Source organism: Daphnia carinata, chromosome 6 (genome assembly GCF_022539665.2).
Source record: "Daphnia carinata strain CSIRO-1 chromosome 6, CSIRO_AGI_Dcar_HiC_V3, whole genome shotgun sequence".
Classification (NCBI taxonomy): domain Eukaryota; kingdom Metazoa; phylum Arthropoda; class Branchiopoda; order Diplostraca; family Daphniidae; genus Daphnia; species Daphnia carinata.
In genome coordinates, this window is record NC_081336.1 from 7828280 (window position 1) to 7840247 (window position 11968).

At 38.9% G+C, this 11968-nt stretch overlaps 3 protein-coding genes and 1 long non-coding RNA gene across 4 annotated transcripts; 3 read left to right on the forward strand and 1 right to left on the reverse strand.

The window, feature by feature from the left end:
• Positions 1-409: 409 nt before the first annotated feature.
• Positions 410-2631, forward strand: LOC130702101 (uncharacterized). The gene is made up of 6 exons (XM_057523768.1): positions 410-539; positions 971-1202; positions 1260-1371; positions 1434-1533; positions 1594-1763; positions 1835-2631. The coding sequence occupies exons 2-6, from the start codon at positions 1079-1081 to the stop codon at positions 2364-2366; spliced, it is 1038 nt and encodes a 345-aa protein (XP_057379751.1). The 5' UTR covers positions 410-539; positions 971-1078; the 3' UTR covers positions 2367-2631.
• A 430-nt stretch (positions 2632-3061) lies between these two features.
• LOC130702460 (protein bicaudal C homolog 1-like) lies at positions 3062-5260 on the forward strand. The gene is made up of 10 exons (XM_057524129.2): positions 3062-3106; positions 3207-3416; positions 3478-3705; positions 3772-3969; positions 4044-4200; positions 4260-4373; positions 4441-4572; positions 4639-4752; positions 4836-4955; positions 5014-5260. The coding sequence occupies exons 1-10, from the start codon at positions 3062-3064 to the stop codon at positions 5025-5027; spliced, it is 1332 nt and encodes a 443-aa protein (XP_057380112.1). The 3' UTR covers positions 5028-5260.
• A 380-nt stretch (positions 5261-5640) lies between these two features.
• On the forward strand, positions 5641-9001 carry LOC130702459 (xylosyl- and glucuronyltransferase LARGE1-like). Its single transcript, XM_057524128.2, has 13 exons — positions 5641-5848; positions 5906-6084; positions 6170-6371; positions 6434-6648; positions 6707-6792; positions 6852-7101; positions 7169-7336; positions 7392-7566; positions 7630-7754; positions 7823-7978; positions 8135-8314; positions 8535-8758; positions 8846-9001. Exons 1-13 carry the CDS (start codon positions 5758-5760, stop codon positions 8904-8906), a joined length of 2112 nt encoding a protein of 703 aa, XP_057380111.2. The 5' UTR covers positions 5641-5757; the 3' UTR covers positions 8907-9001.
• A 1854-nt stretch (positions 9002-10855) lies between these two features.
• Positions 10856-11620, reverse strand: LOC130702126 (uncharacterized). The gene is made up of 2 exons (XR_009004238.1): positions 11519-11620; positions 10856-11369 (listed from the first exon to the last, which is right to left on the reverse strand). It is a non-coding gene; the product is annotated as an uncharacterized LOC130702126 (long non-coding RNA).
• Positions 11621-11968: the final 348 nt, after the last annotated feature.

Genomic DNA, 11968 nt, shown 5'->3' on the forward strand with positions numbered 1-11968 from the left:
TATATTATGTAGTGTACAAGCATTGTCGCTGTCATCATTTTAAACGCAATCTTTCTGTGTGTATTTTATGGCGAAAAAATCGCCATTTTTCGTTGAAAGCCCTGTATACTGTCCATTAGTGTCCCCATTACCTCCGGCTACTTGACCAAAGTTCTAATCACGTGATTAAGCTTAGTTACCGGCCCTTAGTTACCATTCCCGCCATTGCAAACAACCGAACATGTCGCTGACACGGGAATCATTGTTTTTCAATTTATGGGTTCTTAGGAAAAGCTTAAACTCCACGATTGGCATTTTAAAATCTGCCTTACAATCAGTTTCAGTTGGACGCCGTTTTATAACATTTTATTTATGTTGTTTAATTTTCACACAATTTTTGAAAGCATGGAAGCAGACGAATTTTGGCTGTAGTCATCAGTTTGTTTTCGTCATTGCGTTGGTGTACAGTTCGTTATTTCTCACGGTATTTGGACTTAACGCCGTTCAAGTGGCAACAAGTATTGAATTTAACGGCTTCTTAAACATCTTGTTAGCCACCAGTAAGGAAAAGTGATTGGCTTTTTTTTTCCATCGCTTGTTTTGCAGTTACGTTTGTTAATCGGAAAATCAGACCTTTGCATATGGTTTTTCCATTTTAATTTTATGATTCCTATTAAAGGTTTCTTGGGGGAGAAAATAACTAATATTCCACAGGGATAAATCTGATTCAGACATTGTGGAACACAAATTTTCAGTTTTTCTTACAAATAGTTTTGGTTTGCATAGCCCAGAAGACCCCAGTTGCAGTGTCAGCACAGGGAAAGAAACAAAAAAGTTAAAATTTCAAACTTACCAAATTTACATATTTGCCACAAAATTTTTCAGTTATTCATCTGTGTCACAACTATTTTTGCTAATTATTGTTTGCTGCATTGTAATCTGTCTTAGCCATTTTTGCAGATTAATAATGTTAGTGTTTACATTTTTGTAGATAGCAGTTGTCTGCTTAGATCATCTGTGTTACATCATACAGCATATTTTTGGTGTCACCAATTAGGAAAAGAAATTTTCTATTCACTGGATATGTGAAGATAGAGTCATGCCATCTACATCTAAATTTATTGTGGAACGGATGCAATCACCAGCTACTGCTACAAAAAGCCCAACTGCAAAAAGAAAAGAAGCATTAGAAAGAATACAACGTTTTAATCCAATTCAGTCAAGTAAGGATATTGTTAGGTATGACTATTAACCTTTGTAATTAAATATTCATTTTACAGGTAAAGAAGGTTGTACCCAACCAGTTGGCTTTGTGAAAGGTGGTGTTCAACAACAATTAGAAGGCGGAGAAATTATCGAAATAAATAACAATCCAGTTTCCTCCTCTACGAGGTATATTCGTTCTTGTATAATTTCATTACCCATACTTAAAAATTTTTATTGCAAATTCCTAGTGCCGAAAATGCGTCGAGTGAACCACGAACGAATCCATTGGGGGAATTTGGCGAATGGGAGAAACACACGAAAGGCATCGGAGCAAAGCTTCTATTGAAGGTTTGTTTATATTTTATCTGCCACGCCAGACTTGAAAATCTAAACATATTAAACTTATAGATGGGTTATAAACCGGGGCATGGACTTGGAAAGAGTTTACAAGGAAGAAGCCAACCTGTGGAAGCTAAGGTTCGCAAAGGAAGAGCAGCGATTGGAAGTGAAGAGTTGCCGCCGTTACAGCCACCTCCCCGTTACCAAATTCCGCAGCCACCAATTCAACTACAGCAAAGGTATGATTATTTTTGTTTAAATGCTTTTCTCACAGACCTTTCGATTATGTAATTGTCATTTCCCTCTTTAGAATCAAGAAAAATTCAAAGAAAATAAAATGGAACCTACTAGCCAGTCAGAGACAGAGGCACATCGCTATGGAATTGTCTCTTTCTCCTACAGAAATTCAGAATTATCACACATCAAATAACGTTCCAACGTCAAACCGCAGTCGTGTTACAATAGAAAGACCGCCCGATGTTATTTGTATTCAGAGTTCCGATGATGAAGATTGTCTGATTCTGTCTGATGTCGAGAATTCGCGTAACGTTTTAGCCTCAGGCGAAACAAGTGGAATCAGTCCTAGCTCTTCATTAAGAAATTCGGGGGTAGCTGACGTTGTTTGCATTTCGAGTTCAGAAGACGAAGATTGTCTGATTTTGTCTGAGACTGAAAACGTTCCTTCTGAAGAGGTAGGGGCCCTGTCACCCACCAACAAACCATCTGCCACTTTCTTATGGAATCGCTCAAACTTGTCACGGACGCAACGCAGGCTGAGAAAAACACGATTGAAAGAATGGTCTTTACGGAGGAAGACTCGCCGCAATGTTACCAACCCTTGAATCTTTATTTACGTGTTCGTTATTGATGTTGTGCATTAATTAGACGAACTTTCATTGTTGCGGGGTAGAAAGCAAGTTAATGAACAAGAGGAGGAAATCACGTTTTATTTGAAATGTAACGGCAGGTTGAATGCAGAAAAACGATGTAAATAAGTAAAAATGTGTAAATGCGATCGAAACCCAGCAACATTGATGCTCTTATTTTTGAAAAAAAAAATGTGTTTATGTTTCGAGAAGTCGAATAAAAAACAATTCCTATTCCCTACATGAGAATTTGCACATGCATTTTTCATTTTTGCACTTTCAGGTTGTAAAGACCGAGTTCTATTACGTATTTTCTTAGCTTCTTGCCTTACTCGGCAACATTGGACAAACGTTTGGCACACGCCTGCAGTATCTCTCTTTTTTTCTTCTAGAGAAGTTAATGGCGCTTTGTTTTTGGTTTCAAACAAAGTTGTTATTGCGCGTTCCTTTCTTGTTAACAGTCACTTAGAGGCTTGTTACATCATAAACAAAAACACCGACGCCGTCCGCTTCTTCCAAAGCACCGACAACTGGAGGGAAGGTGAGACAGTGGAGGAACCATGAACCCTACCCCTTTGACCTCGAATGGCTAGCAAGTGACCCTACTTATATCTCCAGTGCTGCTACGGAGGAGTCATCAGTCTCTTTGCATTCTCTGTTTACTCAACAACATGCTCTCTCTCAGTCGCTCTTCAACAGTCTCGCAGCAAATGAAGGTAAACTGTTTGTCCTTTTCATTAAATAAACGGGTTGCTTTTCATCCTATTAATAAAAACAATTTTGATTAATAGTATGTAATCTATTTTCAATTTTTAGGATTTACCTACACTTTCCATCGAAGTGAGTTATCCGTTTCATTCTCATCTGATCGGCAGATCTGGACGGAATATTAATCGCATAATGGAGGATACTGGAACTCGAATTCATTTCCCAGATCGCAATCGTATCGCTGGAGAGTCAAAGAGTAACAGCGTCATCATTCGGGGTCAACTTGCTGGTCTTGAAACGGCTCGTCAACGTATTCGGGTAAGTCGTTATCCTTTCAGTTTTTTTAGTTTGAGACATGCTCATCATTTCAAACGTCTAGGCGGATATCCCGGTCGAATTCATTGTAGACTGCAGCCTTGAACGTATCAATTCCATCGGCCAGTCATCACTGATTCACTACTTCTCCACGACATTTGGCGTCTTGTTGCGTTTCTACCCGAAGATCGACGGCGTCAATTGCCAGGTGAACATCCGCGGGCACCAGAATCGTGTCCAACACTTAAAAGAATCTGTTGCGTATTTTGGACGCCTGGTGCATACGTCTATCGTAAGTAGTTAGACTTACCACTGCTTGAAAAAAACAAATAGTTGTAGTATTTCATCCACAATGCAGGAATCTGTGGTGGTGAAGATGGAGACATCATTCGATCACGTTTGGCTTGTTCGTGACCACGTAGACAAAATTGTAGCTGCAACAGGTGCCGGCATACGTTGCCCGGATGTGTCCATCGCGACGGAATTACCGAAAAAGTACTGCATTTGGATACGTGGTTCTCTAGATCAAGTTTACATGGCCACTTCTATGCTTAATGTAAGGTTCAATCATCGTATTATCACATTCTTTGGCTATTTTTACCTTAGAGTTTTGCTTATTCATTTGAATAGGGACTTCTTCCAATGCAGTTGTTGGTTCAGACGGAATCAGAACGTTTCAATCCCTGTTTTTTGGAAGAGGCGAAAACAGCTGACATCTTGCTTAGGGTGGAACGCTCCCTTTCGAACACTATGACAATACGACTAGCTTCATACGAATGGAATGCACGTATGTTTCTCATTACCTATTACCTAATTTATGAACTTCATGAAACGTTGTTTACCTAGATAACTTATTTGATTTGATGAGACGATGCCTTGCTCTGCCTTATGATCAGAGAGTTCTGCCAAGTTTGCCAGAAGCGTGGTTAGCACTTGCAGAAATGACCTGCAATAATTTCAGTAAGTTAACTTTGTTCAGTAAGTTTTTGGCAAATGTATTCAATTATTTACTTTTTCATTTCTCCAGTTCTTTCTTCGGCTAAGCTTTTGAGTTTTTTGTCATCTACAACCCAAAGCAGTTCTCAGCAACCAGCAAGTGCGATCTTGAGTGATGTTTCGGAGTTGTGCAGGTCAAACAATTCGAGACTTTCTTCACCTCGTAAGTTTCGTTATACTATTCTCTATTCATTTAAATTGTGAGCCAATGTTAACAAACATATTTTAGGAGCTGCAATTGAATCCTGCATTCCAGCATCATTGGCAGCCTCCCGATTCGATGAGAATTCATCACGTCTTCTCTCTCAACTCCTGGAAAATGTCGGACTGTCCCACTATTCAAGTATGCATACCTTGTTTTTTTTTCTATTATCCTTTACTTTTTAATGTGGTTGTTCACTCAATTTTGGGTTATATCTTGAATAGATCTATTTGTTCAAAACGAAGTCGACCTGGCAATGTTTTCCACGTTAAAGGACGAGGACTTGATCAGCATCGGGATATCATCGTTTGGTGCCAGAAAAATCATGTTGAATGCCATCAGAGGTACGTGTTGAAACGATTCCTGTGACAACGTATATACTTAATGTTTTTTTAAAACTAGAATTACGCAAATAAATTTACCTCGTCGTCGACTTGATGTTGCGTAACTAACGACGTGTTCCTGTCTAAAAAGTCGTTATGTTTGCTTCACGTGTTTCCCACTTTTTACTTGTGACACAGAATTCTTTTTTGACTGTTTTGCACGCAGCTATTTTATTTTTTGCTCTCATTTTGGAAAGCCCCAACGTTTTATAAACCTGTGACTATTTTGTTGCCTTCATTACAAATTTGACTTGCGTATAAACACGCTGTTTTGGTTTGCTGTTAAGTTGTTATTTCCCTCTTGCATGGCAAAAAAAATACAGATTGGTATTCAATTGAAGCATTATCGTTGCTTTTGTAGGTCTTATTTCAGTTATAGAAATTGAAGAGAGTAGAAAACCAGGCTATTTTGCAAAAAAAATCCATCATTCTGCAACAGTGTCATGTTTTCTGGTACAAGATATTTCGGCTAAGGTTGTCAAAGTTCGTAATAAAATATTATATGAAATAGTTTCATATCTTATTAGGTTATTTTAAATGAAAAATAAATAAAATTATTCAAAATTTATCTGAAATCTCGCCGAATACAGTCGCCCTCTGTGTTTCCCGCCAAAATGTTTAGTCGTCACTATTTACATATTTGTTCGTGCTGCATGCTTGCTGCTCGACTGGGTGTAGTCTGGCACCTTCCATGCATTAATTAATATGCTGGATATTATTCGTTAACTTACAACAATGTTTAAGTACTATAGTATTATTAAAAATGACACGGAGATGGAGTAGACTTTTAGTTGTAGCGTTATTATTCGGAACAGCGCTTTTGATTGGGGTAATCTCAATTGCTTCAAACCGAGGTAAGGTGGTCTTGACTATGCATCTACCTACAAGTTAATAACACGAGCACTTGATAGATGTTGAAAATAAAGCTGTTACTAAAGAGTCCTACCTGGATATGAAACATGCATTACTTCAAATGAAAAATGAAAATCTCGAGCTTAAAGTCCAGATTGAGAAACAAAAGGAGCATTTTCCGCCAGAAATTAATTTAGATGCCAGTATACCCAGTGATCAAATTAAACCATGTGCCAAAGTATGTATTTTTTTACCATTTTTATCCCTCATTCTTTATTGTAGTAGTGCTTCATTATTTATCTTTTTTTCTTTTATTTCCACAGGATGATACCATTCTATTCAAACGCTGTGAAACTATACATGTTGCTATTGTATGTGCTGGCTATGATGCCACAAGAGCAGTCTCAACACTAATCAAATCCTTGCTTTTTTATCGGAAGAACCCTATTCATCTTCATTTTGTAGCTGACGGTATAGCCCATAAAATTCTAAACACATTGTTTCATTCATGGGATATTCCTCATGGTATAGGTTATCTTTTATTAATAATGGAGAGTACAAACTTATCTTGTTTTTGTTTATTGTAGTTAACTTCAGTTTCTATTCTGCTGATAACTTGACTAGCGATGTGTCTTGGATCCCAAACAAACACTATTCTGGTGTTTATGGACTCCTGAAGCTAACACTACCAAAAGTTCTGCCTCAGTCTGTAGAAAAAGTTTTAGTTTTTGATTGTGATGTCACTTTCTCAGCTGACGTTGCAGATCTCTGGTCAGTTTTCTTGTTGTTTTCAGCCAATCAGGTACACCTACATTCATAAATGAGGATAACCCAATGTTTGTAGTTTCTTTTTCTGACAGGCAATTGGACTTGTAGAGAATCAGAGTGATTGGTACTTGGGGAAACTGTGGAAGAATTATGAGCCATGGCCAGCATTAGGCAGAGGGTAAAATAACACCAGAAACTTTGCTTTTATTCTTATAATATTTACATTTTTCTAAACAGATTCAATACTGGTGTGATAGCGATGGATTTGGACAAATTACGTTCGATTAACTGGAGTCAGCTTTGGCTTCTGACGGCTGAAAAGGATCTAGTCAGTCACTATTTCACATCACTTGCTGATCAGGATGTTTTCAATGCTGTACTTTTCCAAGAGCCTTACCTCGTCTATCGCCTGCCTTGCCAGTACAATGTCCAGCTATCCGATAACACAAGATCAGAATCGTGTTACAGTGAAGTCGCCGATTTGAAGGTTCGTCGCTATTCTCTTCAATGTACCATATTTAATTTGTTTCTAATTGTCTATCTTCCAACTATAGATTATTCACTGGAATTCTCCAAAGAAACTCAAAGTCAAGAACAAACACAGCGATTTTTTTCGTAATTTGTACTACACTTTTGTAGGATTCGACGGAAATTTACTTAGAAGGCAGCTTTTCCATTGCAACGAGTCTGATATGAGTCAGTCACCCGTTGACGATCTTCCGGTAAATCATTATATTTCATTCAGTATCAAATATATTTTAATTAGTTCTTTACAAGGTGGAAGACGATGCTTGTTATGAACTGCACAAAGCTCGTGATGCCAAGTACCGAACGCATCTCTTTTATTTGACCTACGACGCCGGAAAGATAGACGAACATGACATCACTTGGGTGGCTCAGCTGTCGCTCGATAGGTTGCAAATGATTGAACCCCTTTGCCGCTTGTGGGAAGGTATCATTTCGAAATGTCCGTTTCCCATTTGATTTATTCTTTTCAAAAACAATTTGTCTCCAGGGCCCATAAGTCTTGCCCTCTATTTGTCTGATATGGAAGCCGATCAGTTCCATTCGTTTGTCACGGACTCGCATTACCTAAGTTCCAGGACCAACATTGGCTACCACGTTGTTTACAAACAAGGAGTATAAAGGATGAAATTTGATTTGATCCGTATTGCGTGTTGTGTTAACGTTTTCTCTTCTTCTCCTAGAGTTTGTATCCCATCAACTTGCTGAGGAATGTGGCTCTAGAACAAGTCAGCACTCCGTTCGTCTTTCTCAGCGACATTGACTTCCTGCCGATGCCGAATCTCTATTCCACATTGAAGAAAGCCGTTCAATCGCTCAAACTGGCAAATGAAAATAAGGTACTTAATTTGCCACGTCTTTCATAGATGGCGTTGCTTTCGAAAGAGTAGTTTTTATTCCTTAAATGTGAAACTTTAATTAAAGAAACAAGTAAAAGTAAAGAAGTTTTCTTTTCTTTTTTTCTTTTTAACTTTTAATGATGTTTTTCCAACTAGGCTTTGGTGGTTCCAGCATTCGAGAGCCAACGGTATCAGACCAAAGTGCCCCGTTCCAAAGCCGAGGTGATCTCCGCGCTGGACATGGGCGACCTGTTCACCTTCCGCTACCACGACTGGCCCCGTGGACACGCTCCCACAAATTTCCCCATGTGGAGGACGGCCACCATCCCTTACAAAGTACAACTTCTTTCTTGTTTCTATCTCTTAGTTTTTAATTGCGTGGACCCAGAATACCATTTCTATTTGTTCGGCTATCGAACAGCTCCCTCTGTCAGATAAAACCAAAACTTTACTGTTTTTATCTTTTAAAAACATTGCACCACATTGTGTCTAGAGCTGCCTAAACAAACCAGATTTATATATTAAGAATTTTTTCTTCGAATGATAATTTGATTAGATTAAATGGGAACCGAATTTCGAGCCGTACATGGTCGTCCGGCGGGATGTAACGCGCTACGATCCGCGATTCCTGGGATTCGGCTGGAACAAGGTCTCGCATTCTATGGAGCTGCACGCCCAGAACTACGAGTTTCAAGTCTTGCCCAACGCTTTTATCGTCCACCAACCTCATTCGCCCAGCGTCGACATATTGAAATACCGGAGCTCGGCCCAATATCGAAAGTAAGTCCCACGCTATTTCAATTTTCTTTTTTTTTTTTGGGTGGGAAGCGATGAATGTTTTTTTCAAAATGTTGATGCATTTCGCAGGTGCTCCGAAGCCCTGAAATCGGAATTTATCCGCGATTTGAAGAAGCGCTACGATACGTAGTTTCATTTGTTTCTAAATTAGATTAGAAAAAACTTGCGTTTATTTCCAACTCTCGTCTTGTTTTGTAACACGGATCCCATTTTTATTTTCGTGTCCATTACACGCAAGAAATACAAATCTCCGTTTTCGACAAGTTTGGGCTTCACAAGTCCCGTACGAGAGGAAGAGGAGGCTACGATTCGCCGATGAGACGATGATGTGGGCGTATTTCGATCTCTTTTTTTTTTTTCAGAGTAGTTTTTTCTTTCTGGGTGTTGACAACAAAATCTTTAACTGTTTATAGGGGAAAACGTTTCTGGCCGTTTATTATTTTTTTTCTCTCGAGGAAGTCGATATCTTATAACCGAATGGGAAACGGAAAAGGGGCGTTCATTCGGCGCATTATGAGCAAAGAGGAGGGGGATGCTTCCTTCTTCCTTTCAGATGTCGACAACGTTTTCAAAACTAGCATTTACTGCCCGTTATATATATTTTTGTTCTTCTTTGTGTGTGTGTGATGTTCTTATGTATCCTCATCTCTCGGATGGCGGTTGAGTGTGTTATCAATATCCGGCATCCGCTTTCAAAGCTATTGTGTCGGAGAAGGCTTCAGATTTTCCTTTTCTTCTCCACGGTGCCGGATAAAGGATGCGTTAGTTAGTCGAAAATAAACAAAAACACAATCAACCGCTCGACAAGCAGTTATCGAATCCATTGTATCCGCTTCTCGTTATCCGCATCGGTTGCAAACGTCATTTTCCGATTTCAATTTTTTCTAATTCTGAATTCATTTTTTTTTTTTAAAGAAAAAAAATAGTTTTTATGTGTAGTCATGTTTTTTATCTCTTAAATTTCTGTCCCCTCCAGAACAACACACACACAAAGAAAAAAAAAAAGCTCTTGAAGAGTCAAGAGAGAGAGAGAAACAGGACGGAAAACTGTAATCATTCCCTTCCGGCCTCTTTTGCTTAACGTTCATGGGGTTATCGTGCATCCTCTCAACTATGTATTTACTACACACACACTCTCTATAATTCAATTAGATTTTTACACTATCCCATTCTTGATGTACTTGATTTCAAAATCTTGAAAAAAACAAATCGAAAATGCATTTTAACCTAGGATTTCTGGGGTGTGTGTGTGTGGGTCGTTCGGAGTAAGAAGAGGATGGCAGTGGTTGCCAACTTCCTCTTTGTTTCGTCCTCCCCTCTCTCCTTTTAAAGGCGAAACGACCTGTTGGGTTGAAGGGGCTCTCTTTTTTCTTCTTCCTTTACATACACACACACACGCAAAAGAGGAAAAAAAGGGCGAGTCGAGGCCAGCAACTTGGGGTTTTCTCTCCCCTCTCTCTCTTTCTTGTCTTATTACAGACAAACAAAAAAAAAAAAATCCCCTCTTTTTTTTTTTTGTACTATGGCCATCTAGTCGGGGTCCCCAGGCCGGAAATACCATCTCGTCTAACTCATCGAGTTCTCTCTCTACAAACCTTCCCCTCTACTCTTCTTCCTTTCATTCTCCAATTTTATTTTCTTTCTCAAACTGGCGTCGAAGAGTTTTTGGGGTTTTCTATTTCCCTTTGTGTGTGTCCTCCATCTTCTTCTGCTTGGCTAACTCTTTTGGCAGAAGAAGAAGAAACAGGAATATATCAAGATATTTTTTTGCACGGGTTAAAGAGTTATCTATCTTCTTTTCAATTCCTTGTGTGACACTTGTTTAAGATGGGGGTGACCTGTTGACTTTGTTCGACCAATCACAGAAACGCTTGTTTCAACAAACGATTTTTTTTTTTTGGCGTGAAATTGGGCAAACTTGACAAACAAATTCGACAATGATCGAAATTCTCGTTTTGTTATTTTACCCTTAAAAAAATGTAAATTTCGAAGTGTTTTAAAATAGTCTTTTTTTTTCTACCCTTGAAAACGATCTGCTTCAGGTTGTAAAAGAAAAAAGGTAGAGGAAGAACAAAAATCTTAGATGGCCTGAACGTGTGTAATTAACTGGGCGGAGTTTAAAAAAAAAAAGATGATTGCTCCGGAATAGGTGAATCGGTTATCCTCTTATTTCAAGAAAAAAAATAAAATAAAAAGAACTTCGTCATGTCCGTTGTTGGTGCCATCATGGCCTGCAGGTGCTGCTTGGGCAGTAAAAGAAAAGAAAACCCACTGGGAAGAAGAAGCTCCGGTAAAGCCGCAGAGTGGAGGTAATTCACGAAGGGGTCATTTACATAAAAAGAGGCATACAGTAGTTTCTTTTAAGGGTATATAGCCTCGAATAGAAAAAAAAATATATATAAGTTGACTCACAAAAAAGAAAAAGATGAGTTGCCCTAGGGCCGGGGGAGGGGGGGTCAAGCCTAGAGGTCGCGGATGTTATATAGCCAAGCACCATCATTTGGCAGTCATTGTCCAGCAGTATATATATATATGAAGAAGATGATGATGATGACTAGAGGAAGAAGCTTGCGGGCGTTCTATGTCTCCAGGGCTACAAGATTGTATAAAGAAAAAGACGAAAAACCTCAGGATTTTTTAACTGACCCCTGCAGGGGGTTGAGGGGTAGAGAAAGGGAACGTATTTTATATTCACACCCTCTTCGAAAAAGAAAAAAAAAAAGAAGCTTCCTATTGTTATACCTTTTAATTAGTGCCGCCGGCTATGAAAACAAGATGGCTGCCTAAACATGTTGCCTTTTTTTTTCATCACGAAGGAAATCACGCCTGGTCTAACGACACACACACAAAAAAAAACTGGTTAATTTTTGTTGTTTTCTGGACCAAACATTTAAATACACGCAACAAGTAAAAATAATAATACGTACCCTCGTCTTTTTAAACCTTTAAAATGTATAGAATATGTTTTTCACGTTTGACAGATTTATATCTGAAAAAAAAAAAAAGGAAAATGGCGCCCAGCCAACGGTTTGAGAACCCCCGAAAAAAGAAACCGGCAGCATCTTGAATGTCAACCATCGTCGGTATCGTCTTTCATTGCACACACACACAAAAGCAGGGGCAGAGCCACTTGTTCACATTTTTAACACACACACACAAGGTGGTAGGGGGAAAAGAGAACCCCCCTACCAC

Excerpts from the sequence above, each read along its gene's own strand:
- LOC130702101 (XM_057523768.1), top strand. The coding sequence starts at position 1,079 with ATGCCATCTACATCTAAATTTATTGTGGAACGGATGCAATCACCAGCT. Across the intron at positions 1,203-1,259 it reads TTTTAATCCAATTCAGTCAA|GTAAAGAAGGTTGTACCCAA; the intron begins GTAAGGATATTG and ends TTCATTTTACAG. Across the intron at positions 1,534-1,593 it reads GAGCAAAGCTTCTATTGAAG|ATGGGTTATAAACCGGGGCA; the intron begins GTTTGTTTATAT and ends TTAAACTTATAG.
- LOC130702460 (XM_057524129.2), top strand. The coding sequence starts at position 3,062 with ATGCTCTCTCTCAGTCGCTCTTCAACAGTCTCGCAGCAAATGAAG. Across the intron at positions 3,417-3,477 it reads CGGCTCGTCAACGTATTCGG|GCGGATATCCCGGTCGAATT; the intron begins GTAAGTCGTTAT and ends TCAAACGTCTAG. Across the intron at positions 4,573-4,638 it reads TTCGAGACTTTCTTCACCTC|GAGCTGCAATTGAATCCTGC; the intron begins GTAAGTTTCGTT and ends AACATATTTTAG.
- LOC130702459 (XM_057524128.2), top strand. The coding sequence starts at position 5,758 with ATGACACGGAGATGGAGTAGACTTTTAGTTGTAGCGTTATTATTCGGA. Across the intron at positions 7,102-7,168 it reads GTGAAGTCGCCGATTTGAAG|ATTATTCACTGGAATTCTCC; the intron begins GTTCGTCGCTAT and ends TTCCAACTATAG. Across the intron at positions 8,759-8,845 it reads AGCTCGGCCCAATATCGAAA|GTGCTCCGAAGCCCTGAAAT; the intron begins GTAAGTCCCACG and ends TGCATTTCGCAG.